At 34.3% G+C, this 19,934-nt stretch overlaps 1 protein-coding gene across 1 annotated transcript in view; it reads left to right on the forward strand.

Annotated features, from left to right (window-relative positions):
* The first annotated feature begins 950 nt into the window (after positions 1-950).
* The window catches only part of LOC117720904 (vomeronasal type-2 receptor 116-like), a 32,490-nt gene continuing 13,506 nt past the window's right edge, over positions 951-19,934 (forward strand). The window contains exons 1-5 of the mRNA XM_034519618.2: positions 951-1,201; positions 5,711-5,990; positions 6,375-7,181; positions 7,889-8,116; positions 8,474-8,597. Of these exons, the coding sequence (XP_034375509.1) occupies positions 996-1,201; positions 5,711-5,990; positions 6,375-7,181; positions 7,889-8,116; positions 8,474-8,597 (1,645 nt within the window). The 5' untranslated portion in view covers positions 951-995. The remainder of the gene's footprint in view (positions 1,202-5,710; positions 5,991-6,374; positions 7,182-7,888; positions 8,117-8,473; positions 8,598-19,934) is intronic.

A 19,934-nucleotide genomic window follows, 5' to 3' on the forward strand; every position in this document is an offset into this window, starting at 1 on the left:
AGATAGTTTGTGCTGTGTAATATATATGTATTTCCATCAGAAACCGTCCATAAAAGAAATCACTACAGATGATGAATAACAAAGAATGTTTAGAACTGACTTTAAATTGTAAGTCAAACAAAATTATCCAAGAATCTGTGCATTGTAATGACACATAATTATGGAAATCACTCTTGCATATTAATAGAATTGACTTCTTATTCAACATCACAACTAAGGTTAATACAACTTGAGGTCACTTAAGACAGTGCACATAATACTATGTGCACTCAGCTTGTTATTTAACCTGCCCATTAATTAAAAATGAAATAAAAAATCTTGATTGCTTTGGATTTATCATTTAATCTGTTTTTGTTAACAATTTATGAATAACATTAATTCCAAATTCATTTTCCATGACCATGTTCTAATATAATTCAATTCATAATAAATGCAAGGAACAAAAAACAGACAGAAAGTTAATGTCTACAAGTGTTGAAGATGCATAAAATTATTGCTTACTTTATTAATCGTTTTATTATTGAGGTCAATTGGATTCAGTTGAATTCATTGACATAATTCCTTATAAAACTCATTGGAATAACCTATGTAATCAAAGTGACCTATTACCAATGATGTCAGAAAACTATGTTGATGAAGTAGGCTTGTGAAATAATATTCCCAAAAGGAATCATTCTGTAGCATTTATATCTATTTACAGAAATGTAATCATAAGGGATACATTGAAGAATAATCATGACCAAAATTATTTCTCCTATTTTTCACCTCACCATAGGATCTCAGATGTAGAGCCCTAGGCCAGAGAGTGCTTCAGAATCCTCCAAAGGCAAACAGTGAACTGAAAAGTAAATACTGTTAAGAAGTTCATATGTTCTTTAATAGTAACTACAGTAATAAAAAGTGACACCTGGATGTGTTCATAAAAATTCAATATACAAGATCCTGCCCACCATATTCTCCATGCATCATTTTGCTCAGTCACCTATCTTGATGACATGGCAAAGATGTTCTCTTTGATCATTGTCTTTTTGACTCTGAAGCTTTCCTTTCTTTTTTGCTTTTTGAGTGACCCCAGGTGCTTTTGGAGAATAAAAGATACAGAAAATTATCTAGGAGACAAAGATGCTGATTGTTTCTTTTCCATTTATACAAAGCATGGCTATGTGAAGAATGATTACTTCAGTGAGAATCTAGACAAACTGTAAGTACATCTTTCATTTATGGATAAATTAACATAAAGCATTCCAGGGATGCTTAGTAATAGATAAGATCCTATGTGCATTCTGGCTGTCCTTCTCTAGAACATAATTAATATTTATTTTATGTTTCATGGCTGGTCATTTCCCTAGTTATGTTGCTTTTAATGTGTTGCTTGTTTATTGTGATTTTTTAAATCAAAATCTAGTTAGATGCTGAATGAATGAATTACACTATTGACCTTGTTTTTAGAGAGATTTCCTTTATATGCCAATTTCCATCTTATGGTTTTATGTGATGTTAATGTATGTTGCCTTTTTGAGACTAAATGAGCCATCTATGCATCCAGGTTACTTGAGACTGATGGTCTCCCTATTGTGTTGCCCTCCTCCTAAGGTTCTTGCAAGTTTTTTCTATTAAACCACAGGGATCCTCAAATTCAATACAATAGTTGGGTGTAGGTATCTGCATGTGTTTCAGTCTGCTGCTTATTGGGCCTCTCAGAGAACACCATAGCATCAGTAACAGTGTCAGGCCTTTGAGTATCCTTTAAGATGGAGCCTAATTTGGGGTGGTCACTGGATCTCCTTTTTCTCAGTCTTTTCTCCATTTTTGTCACTGCAGGGGTTTTTTGTTTGTTTGTTTGTTTGTTTGTTTTTGATAGAAACATTTCAGAGTCTGAATTTTGACTGTGGGATAGAAACCCCAAATGTTCACATTATGCCCTGGCTTTCTACTAGAGATGGATTCTATAATTTCCTTCTACTCACTCTTGGACATTTTATCTAAGGACCTTGTATATTGTTTTTATTGTGATTAGGTATAGTCCTTGAACACATAATCTCTCCAACACTTTTAAAATGAAGGGGTATTGTGTTTGTCCAATACCTTTTTAGCATCTGAGATGATCATGTGAATTTTTTATGGTAGATTACATCAGTGAATTTTCATATTATGAATACATTTTGCATCCCTGGGATGCTTTTTAAATTAACTCATCTATAGTACTGATAAGTATTAGATGTGCATCATATGATAGTTATTTTTTCTTTGATGCACATTTACAGAGTTATTTACAGTAACTCAGAATAATTCAAATGATTGTCTTTAAACAATGCATAAATGATTTTCTATTTTTCTCCCACAAGTACCCTACCTTGTGGTACCTTTTTTAAAAAGTATATTACTGATTTTAGGATAGAAGAGAATGCATTATGAACATATTTAATCCCTTCAAATAATTCTTCCAGATTTCTTCATTCCCCCATGATATTGTGTGCAATCTTTTAAAAAGCTAAACAAGTTTAACTTGCACTGCAGATATGAACTTATACATATGGCCGTCCATTACATGAGGCTTAACTACCAAGGGGATACAGCTTTAAAAATTCTTTTTCATTCAGCATTTTACTGCATTCAGCATCTATCCATTGCCTATATCCATTTATGTTTTAATCGTATTCTATGCACAGATATATATGAAGTACATTATATCTCATATGTGTATGTAGTGGGTTTATATGGAATAATAAGGTGCTAATAACTACATAGAGCCTTTAAGTTTGAAAACTCAAAATGTCACTTTACTTTTATACTTAGAAGTAGAGGACATTGTGTTCCACTGAACAGGAAATACTCATCAGATAAACTCCAACTTTTTCACAGATTAAAAGAAAACTCAGAGCTCATAAGTAGACACTCACAAGGCAGATTAGAAAATGTGTCTTCATTGATGATGGAAAAACAAAACCAACAATATTTTTAAAAATTAAAATCATTAAATATTTTATATAGAAAACATTGACTATAGAGTGATTGTATAATAAAAGGATAATGTAAATTTAAGTACATAGTTGAAAAAATTTAAACACAAATTTTATTGTAGCTAATTTGATTTAGAAGATTACTTTTTCAATTTAGGTTTTGTACATATTTAATTTATAATCCATGTCCTTAAAGTGTGAATGCAACATGTGTATGTGTGTTTGTGTGTGCGTGTGTGTGTGTGTCCAACAACACCGTCAATATTAAAATACAAGACTTTATTGGAAACCATGAATTCTGTATTCACAACTTTTTATCTTTTATCAACCATACCTACTCTATTCTGAAATCTACTTTCTGTTCCATACTTGTACATTTGAGATTTTAATATACTCAAAATTATGTCTTGTACCCTATTATGCTTATTTACACTAAGCAAACTATTTCCCAAATCCATCTAAATTTACAGCATAAATCACATTTATTTTTCCAACATCGTTTATATAAAGTACATTTTTATTATAATATACTCAAATAGTTAATTTACCTCCCTCAAATACTGAAAGACTATTTACTAATTACCTCCTCACATCATTCACTTTACCCATTAAAAACTCATCACATACAGAATAGTATAAAATAGGATAAAAAATATTTCAGAATATAAAAACATTAAAACATACAGAAAAAAGCCTTTGCAATAACAAAAAGCAAGAGAAACACACTTATATACAAATAAAAAATAGACATATGCATCTTTACAAACAAGAAGCCCATAAAAAGAAAATTTAAAAGGTTATAACATAAACACTAAAGAACTGCACACTTCAAAAGTTTATCACTTGAAACTATAATGGGACAAAAAACTTCCAAAATATCACTGAGTTTATCTTACATTGTTCATGTACTTGATATTCACTATACTCTTGGAACTGTATCACCAGTGCATTTTTGTATCCCCAGTGGCGATACAAAATTTAGAGTTGAGATTTCTTCACAATTTTAAACAATGATATAACTTTATTCTTCTCAATAAAGCCATACAGTTAGACCTGTACTATTATTCAAGACAGTTTCTATATTTTAGTGCAGTATTCTGGATTTATTATCAAAAAAATCACCTGTCCAAAATTATATGTTTGTTTTTAGATCTTCAGTTACATTCTATTGATCAACCACTAGCCCTTTTTAGGGAATTTTATTAATGGACGTGTGTAGCACAAAATGAGCTCAGAAATGGTGATATTCCTACCAGTTATTTCATTATTTAAGATTTTTTCTTCTTTTCTAATTTTTAACTTCTAAACAGTTGTTTGTAAAGAAAATTCTATATTAGTTGACATATTAAACCTTCATACTTGAGCAATTGATGTAGATTAATTGGATAAGTCATTTTTCAAAATGCATATTTGTCTCCAGTACAGAATGAGAGTCTCCTTAAAAAGTATGGCACATTTTCAGGTATTTCTGAATGAAAGAAAATATCCAGTAAATAACGAAATAAGATTTTTAAAATGATTAAAAATAAGAAGTAGTAAATAATAAAAAAAACATAAAAATTTTAGTCCTTTCAATACCAACTTAAGATCCAAAACTTATATCCAGTTACATAAAAATTTACTGCAGTCACAAAGCATGTCAGCAAATACAGATGAGGCAAAACCAAAAATGCTTATGTACAAATAGACTGAAGTGATATATAATTGTTAAATAAGATTATCAAACTGTATAAAAAATATCAAAACAGATATATCCAGTTAAAATATGTTTAATAAAATAGAGAAGTTAAAATGAACATATTAGAAACAGAACATATCTGGACAAGTCTCAACCAAATAAAACCCAATGCCAGTTATGCGATAGCCAGTGATTCTAGAGAAAGAATGAATTTGTACAACCTCAGAGTAATATGTGGAGTGAGAGGAGCTAAATCTAAACAGTGAAATGTTGTAGTTACAACCAATTTTATAGCACCAAATTTTGTACAATCTCAAATAGAAAATTAGAAGGGATGAACTGTGAGGAATGAGAAAAAGAGTATAAGAATTATTGTGGTATTTGCATTACCTATGAATTCTTTAGATTTTGGCAATTGTTGACACAGAAAAATTTGGCTAACTATTTTTTTTTTCTGTTATGAAGGGCCATGATTTTTTAACTTTGATTCTGTAAAGAAGTGTAACATTGTAGATAGCAGATAATTCTCATTATTTTCCCACAAGTTAAGTATAAGAGTTATAAAATGAAAGCATGCATTGATGCAATGTTGACTCAGAAATCTTTACAAATAAATGAATGACATACAAATATTTCACTGTGTTCAAGAAAAACAAGATGGAACTATAGAAAATTTCTAAAATGACAGAATCCTGTTAATATAAAATTTATATTTTAAAAATTTTATTAAAAAATCAAAAAAGCACATTGTGTCTAACTGTAGAACACAGTTAAATAAAAGGTCAAAAGAAGATAAGAAAAAATTCTGTAAATGCTTAATACATTTGTATATATATATATTAGACTCAAGACTTCATAACAGAAGTAAATAAAATTCAAATCACCAAATTAAAAAATTCATATTGTTAAATTATTTTGAACATCTCACATTTTAATACAACACAATAAGAAACTTTGTCAACATATGTGTCACAAAGATCCAAGAATTCTTTGCATAAACCACACTGAGTTTTATTTAAGATAAGCACAACTACAACCCATATCCTCTATGATTGCTGTGCTCTGTTTTCAGGGTGACACCTAAGGCCATCCACTTGATTTCCTCTGTTTATTTTGCCATTGAAGAAATCAATAGGAACATTTATATTTTACCCAACATTTCCCTACTAGTTAACATTCAATGTAACCTAATTGCGGATAATTTGAAAAAAGTTTTTTTCTTTAATAAAAAGGAAATTATTCCTAATTACTACTGTAAAAATCAGAGAAGATATTTAATTGTACTTACAGGACCTCTATGGATAACATCTTACAAACTTGGACCAATCCTATACTTCTCCAGAACTCCAGAGGTAAATCACGAAGCTTTATGTTTAATGAAATACTATCTTACCACAGTCTTAGTTTTTGAGTACCAAGGCTTACTAAAAGGCAGAGAATTCATTTATAACTATTCTGATCTATCAAATACAAAAGTTAGATACTTTCTTTGGCAAACAAAACAACTTTATTACAAATGGTCAGAAGAGACAACATAATATGAAATGTTTTACCAGAACATTTAATTTATCTGTATTGTATAGCAATTCACAAGAAGTTGGATAAAATTTGAATAATGAGATGTAGAATCCACTCTTTATCACACTGCTAGCATGTACTCTAACACACTTAGATCTTAGACTGAGCCCTGTGGATTCTGTTTCTTTATAGTGATGCTTATGGTCAATATCTTTCAGATTTACTGTGGCTATTTTCATCTCCTTCTAAGTGACCAGGAACAGTTTCCTCATCTCTACCAGATGTCTCCCAAAGACATATCTCTACCACTAGCTATGGTGTCCCTAGCAGTTCACTTCAGTTGGAACTGGGTAGGACTAATCATTACAGATGATGACCATGGAATTCAATTCCTTTCTGAATTAAGAACAGAAATGAAAAGAAACACTGTCTGCTTAGCATTTGTCACAATTATTACATACGATAAGATATTATACTTTAAAATGATTATTAAATATTATCACCAAATCATAATGTCATCAGCAAAAGTTGTGATTGTCTATGGGGATAAAGAATCTCCTGTACAATTTAACTTCATATTATGGAAATCTAAAAATATTCAGAGACTCTGGGTCAGTGTGTCACAATTTGATATGATCACAATGACAGGAGATTTTGTGCTTAACTCCATGCATGGGACACTTATTTTTTCACATCAGCAGTCTGAGATGTCTGGTTTTAAACAATTTATGCAGACAGTGCATCCTTCTAACTATAGTAATGACATTTCTTTTGCTAAACTGTGGTGGACTTACTTTAAGTGTTCATTGCCACCACCTAATTGTAAAACACTGAAGGACTGTCCAACCAAAACCCTATTTAAATGGATTTTTGTGCCACCCCTTGGAATGTCTATGAGTGAAACATGTTTCACCTTATACAATGCTGTGTATGCAGTGGCCCACTCACTTCATGAGATGCATCTTCAAGAAGTAGACACATGCTCAGAGAATGATGGAAACTTACTGGAATTTAACTCCTGGAAGGTAATAATTCTTACACCGTGTGCCATATATAACATAGAGATCACATTCATAATGGGAACCATAAAGTCAAAATCCATTTATATATGCAAACTTTATCTGAAGTGCATGTGTTTCAACACTTCACCACTGCATAAGAGGCTTATAATATTAATTTCATAATTTATGTGACAGACAATAACTTAGCATCAAGTCAGCATTTCACAATCTATATCATGAACTTTCGCCTGATATTTCAATCATATATCCATCTCATGATTTTATCCTTTTAAATTTTTTCTCATGAAATTAGTAAATGAAGTTAAGAAAATGACTTGTCTTTTATTTGAAGAAAAAGTTTCTAATTAAGGTAATGAATAGACCTCAAATAATTTCAAGTTTTTTTCCATATTTTGAACAATTGAGTTTTTAGTTCCTCTATGTTATGATCAAACAATACAGTTGGTAGAAAAACAGATAATTTATCACTATTCTCCAAACATAAAACTCATGTGTGCATGTATTATGGCATTAAATACAGTGGGAAAAATGGTATTTCTACAGCAAAGTGAAACTTTAAATGTATTTGGAATATATTTTACTTTTTAAGCACTGAATACTTCTGATAAAGGTGGGTTTTAGGAGTGGATAATTTGAGTGACATTTCAAACTTTATAATTTCTGTGTTAATGTGTATGGTTGTTAAAACTAAAATAACAAATATGTTTTAGATGTTCTCTTTTCTGAAGACCATACAATTTGTAAACCCTGTTGGAGACCTAGTAAACATGAACCAAGATAGAAAACTGGGTACTGACTATGATATTTTTTATATTATGGATTTCATAAAACAATATGGGCTTAAAATGAAAATAGGAAGATTTTTTGGTCATTTTCCAAGTGGAGAACAACTGTTTGTGTCTGATGAAATGATAGAGTGGGCTACAGATATCAAGCGGGTAAGTTAGTTTTAATTTTAATGCTTTGCATGAAGCAAAACTACCTAAAATCTTTACTACTTTTGTTTTATTATAGAATAAAAAAATTTAATATTTCCTCATTCATTGACTTCCACCATCCTCAATTCTCTCTCTCCATCATTTGATCTCTCTTACTCACTTTCCTGTGTTTCACAATATAAAAATCACCATATATTCATAAAATTTTATCATTAAAAACAGAACAGTGTAATTTTGCTTTACTACATGACATGGTGTGTAAAGGGAGATCTTTCTGTGGCCTTCTCTTGTTAATCAATGCAGTCTTTGACACATAGTTAAACTGTTTATTTCTATAATTTATCTGCTTTTCTTCAGACACTAGCCTCTAAATGTAGTGTGCCTTGCAGACCAGGACTCAGAAAATACTTTCAGAAGGGAAAAGCAGTCTGCTGTTTTGATTGTTACCCCTGCCCTGAAAATGAAATTTCTAACTTGACAGGTAAGGGTATGTTTTCTCAAAATAATAAAACTGCTTATAACTAAAATATGCACATAGTTCTCATAAGTCCTTTGTGGAAAGGGAAAAATAAGTAAAAGTAAAAAAAAAATCAGTAACACTGACTTGATGTCTCTTGGACTATAATTTGTTTCATAATTCTAGAGGCAATGAAAATAATATTTCTTCAGAGTATTAAGGATTATGCATTTCTTATTGTGTTATGTTTCAAGTTTATTGAAGATATAGATAATTTGCATTTTTGAATTTTCTAACAATCACTAGATGTTAATTGATGTTCTGTTGTTTTTGAAGTATACATTTTTGTATTGTCCTATTGTAGATCAATAGTATCATTGACAGTTTACATTTTCAATTTTCATGTGGTTCACTGATGTGTTTGTAGTCCAATACTTGGAACTCTAAATAACAACTTTTATTCTAAGATTCGTATCTAGGATGCACAGTTTAAAAGGCAGTGATATCTACATTGGGTTAATAAAAGCTTTGAAATTGATTTTTCAAAGTAGTAGTCCATTAGGACATTGCAAATAAAGTCTTCTCTCATACAGTATATCCAGCCACATTTTCTAGCCTATTATCCTAGGCTTACTCCCAAGTCCCTCTCTCTGAAACTGTTCCCCTTATATTTTATGTTCAGAAAGTGAAACCACTTAATTAGAGTAATACATAAACATAATAATAAAACTTTAAGTCAAATGATATTCTATAAATGTATCAAAATCAAATCAATGATTAAATGTATTGACTTTTGCACTAGTTGAATACAGGACACTAAAATAAGTATTATTAAATTTGCCTTGCTCCCATGTGTTTTTCTTTTCTTTTTTTTTTCTTCTTTTTTTTTTAAGTAGAGACTTCTTTTGTACAGCACTCCAGCCATGTTTCCAATCCCTCTACTCTTGGCTTCTGCTTACAACCCTCTCTCCAAGCACCATTCCCCCTGTATATTATTTCCAGAAAAGTGTGGGCCTCCAAAAAAAATAGCCAAACAGGACAAAAGAAGATACAATAAGACAAGCCAAGGGTAATCATATCAATGATGGACAAGACAACCCAGTAGGAGAAAATGAGTTTCAAAGGCCAGCAAACAGGCAAAGATAACCTGCTCCCACTGTTAAGCATTCCACTGAAACTCAAGCTAACTGCCATACCATATTTGCAAAGGACCCGGTGCAGACCTACTAGGCTTCTTCCTAGATGCTTTAATTTTTGTGACTCTCATGGGAGATTCCCACCTAATTGAAGTATGTTTTTCTTTTTCAAACAGCTAAATTCAACAACACATTCAATAGCAGTTTATGTAATGAAGCATGTGGAGCAAAGGGAACATATCTCCATTGCTGATAGGAATACAAAGTTATAAAACAACTATGAAAGAAACAAGGCTATTTCTCAGAAAACTGGTAATAACTCTATTGCCAAACCCAGCTATACAACTTTTGTATATTTGCCTACTACTCTCTCATACCACAAGGACAATTTTTCAACTATGTTTTTGTGTTTATAGTCAAAATAACCAGAAACTGAAAACAAGTAGGTTTACTTCAACTGAAGCCTGCATAAAGAAAATAGCCTACATTTATACAATATAGTATTACTCAGTTGTTAAAAACAAAATGACACAATGAAATTTTCTGACAAATGAATGGAACTAAAAAAAATCATCCTGATAACCCATATCTAGAAAACAGATATAGTATTTTTCATTCAAAAGTTGATATTAGCTGTTAACAAATGATAAATAAAAACAATGCACTGACTCAGAAAGGCTAGATAATGAAGAGGTCTGAGGCACTAAGGCATTAATCTTACTGGGATGAGGGAATAGATCTATTTTGTTGTTGAGGGCAGAAGAAGACAGAAGAGCAAGTTGTCTGTTGTGGGTTATGGAAGGAGAGTGAAGAGTGAACAGTTGGAATTTAAAGGTATTTGGTTGACCATGTAAAAATATAGTTCAGTAGAAAGTTTTGGAATCTATGAGGATGGTCCTTATGAACACTTCTACTAATGGAGACAACAAATTGTGCACTTTGGCAACCAGGAAAGTAGAGTGCTGTGTTAAAATTGGTTGACTTATTGACTAAGCAGTTGACAAGAAAACTTGTAAACAACCCATGTTGATGCTTGATCAAAATAGAACCATATAAAACTTGATATCATGACCCTATCGCTGATGACAATGTTGACTCTAATTATTGAATATGGAAAGGTGTAGTTGGTATGGGCTAGAAGTCTTATACTATAGTCTATGCAAAGATAAACACAGATGTTAAAATATCCACTAAACCTTTCACCTACACTATGACCAGCTTGCAAGATGTACTGAAATAATGGTAGCACATAACATGTTGAATGACCAACCAATGATTGATTTGTTTCCTACTCTACAAGGAGTCCATATCCAAACCTATTTAGATGTTCATAACCTGGACAATGGATATTCCAGAGAATTAGAAAATCCCAAATAGCACTGTTCCCTAAAAAATTTAAAGAATGATTCCTAATTTATATATAAAAATAAAACAATATATTATATTGTTAGATCAGTGCCTGATCCCAGCATCAGCAGAGAAGCTTTTCTAAGTAGCAGATAGGAACAGGTGTATAGGCCCTTAGTCAGGCATGCAGAGAAAGTCTAAATTAGACATCTTTATCATGTGCCTCCCTTCAGAATAGGATAGGAAAAGTTGAAAAATACAGAGGGAATGCAAAACAGCAGAAAACAACATATTCTTCCATTTCAGTTAAGCAGGAATCTCCCATGAGAGTCACAAAAATTTAAGCATCTAACAAGAAGCCTTTGTAGGTCTTCACCAAGTGGAATCTCAAAGATGAATTTAAATTGTATTCCCATAATGGCTGAGGATGATGATAGTCTCTTTAAGTGTTTCAAACACCTTTGAGACTCCTCTTTTTTAGAATTCTCCATTTAATTCTGTATCTAAATTTTAAACTGTATTGCTTCTTATTTAGTTTTCTGAAAAAAAATCTATATTTTGCATATTAGCCTTCCTTTGAATAAAAATGGGGTTAAAAGATTTACCAATGTTTAGGCTGTGTTATTTTTTAATTTTTTGGTGTCCTTTGCTTTAAAAAAAAAAAAAAAAGATGTTCAATTACATAATGACCCATTATAAGTTGTTGGTGTTAGTGCCTGCCCTAATGTTCTTTTGTTCAGAAAGCCATGTCTTTGCTCAATATATTCTTTTGACCATTCTCTTACACTCAGGTACAATAGGTCTAATTTTATGTTAAGGTCTTTGATCAAATTAGACAGGAGAATTGTGTATGGAAATAAAGAGAGATCTATTTATATTCTACATACAGACATCCAGTTTAACCCACACAATTACTTAAAGATGACTTGCCCCATGCAAGAGTGTATTTCTGGGTTCATTATGCAATACCAAGGGACCATAGGTATGTGAATTTATCTCTCCTTTTCAATTCCATTCCATTGATCAATGTGCCTAGTTTTATGCCAATAGTACTTTAATTCTATAGTACAACTTGAAATCAAGAATAGTGATTCACCCAGCAATTTTGTTATTGTTGAAGATTAGGAGATGTTTTATCAAGGTCTATAAAAATTTATGTTGACATTTTGATGGGATTGGTTGAATACATATGTTGAAGTTGGAAGGATGACTATTTTACTATGTCATTCAACTGATCTAAGACATTGGGAGATTTTTCTATCTTCTGATACTATTTAAATTACTTCCTTCAAAGTTTTGGGGTTTATATTTTTCTAATAGTACTCTTTTATTTGTTTAGTCATAAATTCCATAAGATATTTTATTTTATTTGAGTTTATTATGAAGGGTGTTTTTTCTCTAATTTCTTCTTCAATCAATTTGTCATTTGTATATTGGGAACCTTCTAATTGTGTGTGTGTGTGTGTGTGTGTGTGTGTGTGTGTGTGACTCTTGTATCCAACCAATTTGCTGATAAATTCTATCAGCTGCAGGAGTTTTCTATTAGGGACACATGTGTTTACAACCATATCATCAGTAAATAATGATGCTTTGAAGTCCTGTCCCCAGCTGCTGCAGGTCAGGGTCTAGCAAGAGAGAGAATCAGGATGGAGGGGAAAGAGATGCAAAGAATAGAAACAAGACAGAGGGTCTGATCAAATCTCTTTATTAAAAGGAAACCTGGGTATATAAAAGTACAAGCAGGGGAATACAGCTGAAGACACTTTACCATGTGCGCCTTGCAGCTGGGAGCACTAAACAAAGCAAGATGTTTATGAGAGTGTGCTCAGCTGTTGTAGGTTGTTGAAAACATGTCTCTTGTCAGGGTATATTGCTCCAGATTGTTGCAAAGATTATAGCCGCTTTCTGCTATGAGATGGCTCCCAACAGAATCACCTTTTAAATTTTTTTTTTCAAAAAGGAAGGCTGGGAAAACTTACAGAAGCTGTGCCTGTCTTAGTTTGGAACAAAGGACCCCAGCCTCCCTTTTCTGTCTTTGGATACTCAACAGCCATTGGTTGAGCTCCTGTCTTAGGATGGTGAGGCCTCCCAGTTAGGGGCAAGGGTCTTGAGATATTATCTTACCCGTCATTGACTATCCGGCTTAGCATGTAAGTTAGGGGTTAATTCTCATCAGTCTTGATGACAGATGTTTTAGAGTCCCCTACTTCCAGCCTGTAATAATGGACCTGTATGGGTTTCATTTGAATAGCATTTATCTGTTGTCATACAAAAGCCATCAATCTGTTGAACAGCATGAACCTGAGAGACAAGAGACTTAACAATGTCTGAATAGTTGGTATAAAAGCAACACTCTTTTTTAAGGGCATCATACAATGTCCTCTGTTGGAGAAGTTAAAATATAGCACTATTTCAGCTAAGGAGAATAATGAATTTTACAAATGCAATATAGCAGATTCCATTCTTTTAAAATCTAAATCTATAGAAGTACAGAACTGAGCAATCGTAGCTTTGATCTTAACAAAACAAGTAAAGAAATCCCTGTTCTACCTCAGTCAATCCTAAACCCAAGAAACAACTATAACAACTGTGGTAGTGGGTTTTCTCCTGGGTCTTAACAATGTACCCCATTAAATCCTAAGTTATGGAATCAAGAGTCCAAAAGTGCCACCCTGGAGGTACAGGTAGTGATGTCTTATTCCACACTGAGAACTTCCCAAGTCAGGTTTGCTGGTTGATCTGTTCCAGTTTGAAGGCAATTGTTAAACATCTTCATGTTTCCTGCAAAGAAAAAATATGCTTGTCAGGGGGTCCTCCCTGGATTTGTTATTATTGTATATTTGTTTATTCAGTCTCTCTGGCAGTAAGCATGAGGCATCTGGCCTTTGGAAATATATGCAAACAGAACCTCTTCCCCCAAATAAGCACTGGATCTGACCCATTCAGGTTCCAGTTAATGTGTCTTTCCAGAGGACTGTTGCAAAATTCTTTTTGGTATCAGGATGCCAGAATCTATCTGCAGCAGATTTTCCTTCAGAATTCAAAGTTAAAAAGTTTAAAAAATAAAGAGTGTGTGATGAAGGATATTTCTGGGGGATCCCTTGGTAGGGTACCATTCCCCATTTTTGATTTTTTTTGAATTGACATTTAATGGTTTCATGTTTCCTTTCTATCATTCCTTGTCCCTGTGAATTATATGGAATGCACGTTTTATGTAGTATTCTCAAGTTTTCACAAAATTGGTGGAAACTGGAGCTTGTATATCCTGGGCCATTGTCAGTCTTTATATGTTTAGGCACACCCAATGTAGCAATTGTAGCAAGCATATGAGTGATCACATGTTTGTTTGCTTCTCCAGTTTGTAATGTCACATAAATGAAACCACTGTATACACATACATTATATATTTTTTATTTCTAAATTTATTATAATGAGCAACATCCATTTGCCAGAGACTGTTTGGTATCAGTCTCTTTGGATTTACACCCAAATGAGGAACTGGTAAAAGTGTAACACATGATTGACATTGTTTGACAATTTGTCTAGCTTGTTCTCTGGTAATTTTAAACATGACTTTTAAAGTTTTAGAATTAAGGTAAAGTAACTCATGAGCTTTTATGGCTTGATGCAAGTTAGATGGCGGATCTGATAACATCACTGCAGTTACACTAGTGGCTAGATCTGAATTGGTGTTTCCTTCAGAGAGAGGACCTGGTAGCCCAGTATGGGCTCTCAGGTGTCCTATAAAGAATTTACATGTTCTCCTCAAAATTAATTTTTGGCACTGTAAAAACAAATCGGCTGCTTCTGAGGAATGCTTTATTTATGCAGCAGTTTCTAACAAAGGGATAGATTGAACTACATATAGGCTATCTGTGTAAATATTAATTGTTTAATTTGGAGATGCTTGAAACACAGCAATAACAGCATGTAACTCAACCAATTGAGCTGACACAGATAATGTAGCAAAGGAGATTACTTGTTCTTTAAAGGCATAAGTGGCTGTTCCTGATGAGGAACCATCAGTGAAAACTAGCAATGCTTCCTTCATAGGTGCATGTGCAGTAAAAGACGGAAAAGCAAATGCATAGTGATTACAAAACTGAACCAATTTATCTGGCAGATAACGATTATCTATCTGACCAGCAAATGAGGCACATCCAATAGGCCAAACTTCAGAACTCAACATAAGCCAATCAACCTGATGCCTTGTATAGGGTTGTACTATGACATCAAGATCTTTTCCAAAATATTTTTGACTGTTATATCTGCCTAACATAATCATATCAGCTATAGCCACATAGTATAAAGAACCTTTTTAGGGGATGGGGGAAGATGAACACATAATATGGGTACAGTTTGCCAAAAACTGCAGTAGGAGTTAGTTCAGTGTTAAAAATAAGAAAATATAAAGGCTTAGAATAATTAATAAGAGTTACATATTAGGATGAAATAGCACTCCCAACCTTTTGTAAGGCTTTTCTACCCTCCTCTGATAGAGCCCTGTCAGACATAGGGTCAGGATCTCTTTTGAGAATATCAAACAGAGGCTTCAATTCTTCTGTCATGAGTTTCAAATATGGTTGTAGCCAATTAATGTCTCCCAATAGTTTTTGAAAATCATTAAGTGTCTTAAGGGAATCAGTCCTCAAGGTGGCCTTACTATTAATAATACATGGACCATTAATCTGAAATCCTAAATAAGTATATGGATCTTGTAATTGTAACTTTTCTGGTACTATTTGTAACCCTGCCTTCTGTAAAGCTGTTTTAAGATCATCAAAGCACTGGAATACCTGTTTTCCAATTTTCCTACTATTAAATATTATCCATGAAATAAATCATTCAGATTTGCTTCCACATGGTTCTAACACCCTTTATGGCGGAGGCCACAAACTTATGGCACATAGTAGGACTGTTGGCCATACCCTGAGGCAAGACCTTCCATTGATATGTTTTCATAGGTTCTCTAAAGTTTATAGTGAGAACACTAAAAGCAAAGCACTTTCTGTCATTAGGATGCAAGGGGATAATAGAAAAACAGTCTTTTAAATCTACAACTATTTTATAATACCTAAAGGTACGGCTACCAGTGTGGGTAGCCCAGTTTGTAAGGCTCCCATCAGAATCATGGTTGCCTTAACAGAACTCAAGTCTTGAACAATCTCCACTTTCCTGATTTTTTTTCTAATGACAAATATTGGGGTATTCCAGGGAGAGTTACTCTCTTCTAAATGTCCTGTCTTTAATTGTTCCTGCACTAGCAGTTGAGCAGCTTATAATTTTTTGGTGGTTAGGGACTACTGATCCATGTAGATGGGTGAGTGCCCCTTCTGGGTGATGGGATTGGCACAATGCCCTAGTGGTGCAGCTGAATCAGTAGCCCCCATCAAAAATACCCCAAGCCTCTTCTTCCAGTGTTACCATGGACCTCAGTAAGATGAGTAATCACATCTTCATTTTTTTCTAATCTTTTCCCCGGGGAGAATCCAGAGTTTATCATTTCAGCTGTGATTACTTCATTAGGGCTGCACATAATCAATTGCAACTGGGATAACAGATCTCAGCCCCAGAGATTAATGGGAAGGCCTGCGATAACATAGGGTTGTATATTCTCTGTATTTCCTCCTTTATGTTTCCATATCAGCACTTTAGAGCTTTGTTGTGGGTTTTGACTTTGGCCAATACCTCTTAAATTGGTTAAGGTTGGGGTCAGAGGCCAGGTGGTAGACCAATCACTTTGTTTGATGATAGTCACATCAGCCCCTGTATCAACCAAGCCTTGGAATACCTTTCCTTCAAGCCATATTGTCATCATAGGTTTTTGTTTAACTATAGGCTGTACCCAGTATGCATCAGAGGAACCAAAGCCTTGATCCCGTCTCTTAGGACTCTTATATTTATGATTAGTAGGAAACAATGGAAGTAACAATAGTTGAGCTATTCTCCTTCCTATAGGAATGGTGACTATATTCTGTATTCCCTTGGCAATTACCTTAATCTCACCTTGATAATCATTGTCTATAACTCCAGAAAAAAATTGTAGTTCCTACATAACAACACTGCTTTTTCCCACTATCATGCCAAACATATTTGGATAGAGTGGTCCGAACACTCCAGTGGGCAAGGCCTGAGGTCCCATTTCTGGGATTAATACTGTGTGGGTGGCAAAACTGAGGTTCAGTCCTGCGCTTCCTGGTGATTCTCAACTAAGTTCAGAAAAGGGTTGTTGTTTGCTGGAATGAAACGGACTGCCCCATAAGACTGTTTGGGCTTGCATTGGTTCGAAGTCTGGGAATGGCCCCTGTTCCCATTTCCCTGGTTATGGGAAAGGGTGTCTTCTTGTGCATCTGTCTTGGACCTACATTCACTAGCCTACTGCCTCCCACATTTGCAAAGTGGGCATAGCCCAGGCCGTTTTCTGGGCTGTCTCTGGGTTAACTCATTTTCTGCCTTGCAATCTTTTGCAAACTGTCTAGGCTTACCACACTTAAAACAGGCCTTTTCGTCTCTACTTGCCAAAAAAAAAAACCTCTTACTAATTATCTCTGCATGGCAGCTGCCATAGCTAAGCCCTATTAGTAGGAGGGCTCAATGTCAGAACAGAGTCTTATATACCCAGTTATGTCTGTCTTTTTTATGTAGGGTCTAATGGCTGCTTGGCAGGCAGGATTGGCATTTTTATATGCAAGCTGTTTCACCCCAAAAATCCTCCCTGCTGTTGTCATTAATCAATGAACAAAATCAGAAAAATCATTTATCAGGTCCTTGTCTGACTGCTGTCAAAGATGCACCAGGGTCTCCCTTTATCGAGAGTTTATGCCAAGCCTGCATGGTTGCATTTTGAATTTGAACAAATAAGCCTGTGTCATATAGCATCTGGTTATCACTAGAAGTAAATTGCCCTTCCCCTACTAAGGCATCAGAGGACCAACCATTGCCTGCCTGAATATTTTTCTTAGCTATTTATGATTCTCATGATACTCTGATTTCCAAATAAGATGGTCACCACCACTAAGAACTGCTTTCACTAAAGTATTCTAATCACCAGGAGTCAGCCAGCCACTCCTCTGCAGCAAACTCTAAGATTGCAAGAGTAAAGGGAGCAGTGGCACCATATTGTGACACTGCATTTTTAAATTCTTTAATAATTTGAAAATTAAACCCTGTGTGATATCTCCAAGCAACTCCTTGAGTGTCTCTGGTCTCTGATACAGGGAAAGCGTCAGCCTCTCCTTCCTTTGGCTGATCTATGACTGAACTAAAGCTAGAGAACAGAAACTGTCTTTGGACTCTGAGTTGAGGAATATAAGGAGCCAGGGGATTTTCCTTGCCCTCTCAAGACATCTTCCCTGTCTTTAATTTTTGTAGCTTATTAATTAAGTCCTGATACTCCATTTCTAACTCTACTTGTTGTTTAAGAAGAAAAATTTTATCCTGTAACTCCTTTCTGGGATCTACAACCACCATCTTCATACGGGGAGCATCTGGAGGCAGAGGCACATAGGGAGGAGGTCTTCAGGAAGACTGCCATTCAGGGTCACAATGTTTGGCTGCCTTTTCCTCTAGGTCTTCCCAGTCTGACTTTGAGAAATTGTCATCAACCTTTGGTTGTATTCTGGATTCCAATTTCAGATATATACGTTTCTTTTTATTTTGAACATGAAAGTCAGCATTCAAACAACAAAACAAAAGCAGATAATTAACACACATGAGCAGCAAACAACACAAAAACAGAGAGTTGAGTTCAGGCTGACTTATTTCTTTGTCCCATTTTCATTATCATGACTTACCTTTCTCAAGGTGGCAGATTTCTGATCACCTTCTGAATCTTTGGTCAACTCTTTTTTCAGTAATGTACCTCACCAGGTCTCTCATTCTTGCTGCCCCACATTAAGCACCACTTTGTCCTGTCCTGAGCTGCTGCTCCAGTCTGCAGGTCAGGGTCTAGCAAGAGAGAGAGTGGGCATGGAAGGAAAAGAGATGCAAAGAATGGAGACAAGACAGAAGGACTGATCAAATATCTTTATTTAAAGGAAAACCTGGGTATATAAAAACACAAGCAGGGGAATGCAGCTGAAGACACTTTACCACATGTTCCTTGCAGCTGGGGCCACTAAACAAAGCAAGATGTTTAACAGAATGTGTGCAGCTGTTGTAGGCTGTTGAAAACAAGTCTCTTGTCGGGTATATGGCTCAAGATGGCTGCAAAGATGATAGCTGTTTTCTGCTAGGAGTCGGCTTCCAACATGTTGACTTTATTTTCTCTAAATTGTATAGCTTGAAACTCTTCGGTGTCCTCTTTGCTCTAACTAAAACACCAAGTACTATCCTGAATAGATAGTGAAATAATGTATCTGTCTTGGTCCTGATTTAAATATATTATTCATGTAATTGTTTATTTGGGATTTATTTATTTATTTATTTATTTATTTATTTATTTATTTAAAGCCTAAAGCTGCACCATTCCCAGATCCCTCATCAAAGAAATCCTACTCCTATACACTTCCCCTTTATTTTGGAGTGGTGGGTCCCCCTGCTTATCTTTCTATCTTGGCATAACAAGTTTCTGCAGGGTTAGGCATATCCTTTCCTACTGAGAAAAACACCAGGCAGTTACATTGATTAAACTATATGTATGCTTTATCTGTGATGTGGATCTTGGCCCAGCTCATGTATGCTCTTTGGTTGATGGCTCAGTTTCTAAGTGCTCGCAGGGTCAGAAATAGAAGAATGTACCCCTTTGTCTATATCCTCAGCAGAATGTGCTGTCACGTGATTTTTTTGCTCTCAGACATTTTGGTGCATATAAGATAGAATCTCAAAGTCATTTTCATATGCATTTCCATGATGACTAAGGCTGTTGAAAAATTTGTTC

Source organism: Arvicanthis niloticus, chromosome 1 (genome assembly GCF_011762505.2).
Source record: "Arvicanthis niloticus isolate mArvNil1 chromosome 1, mArvNil1.pat.X, whole genome shotgun sequence".
Lineage (NCBI taxonomy): Eukaryota > Metazoa > Chordata > Mammalia > Rodentia > Muridae > Arvicanthis > Arvicanthis niloticus.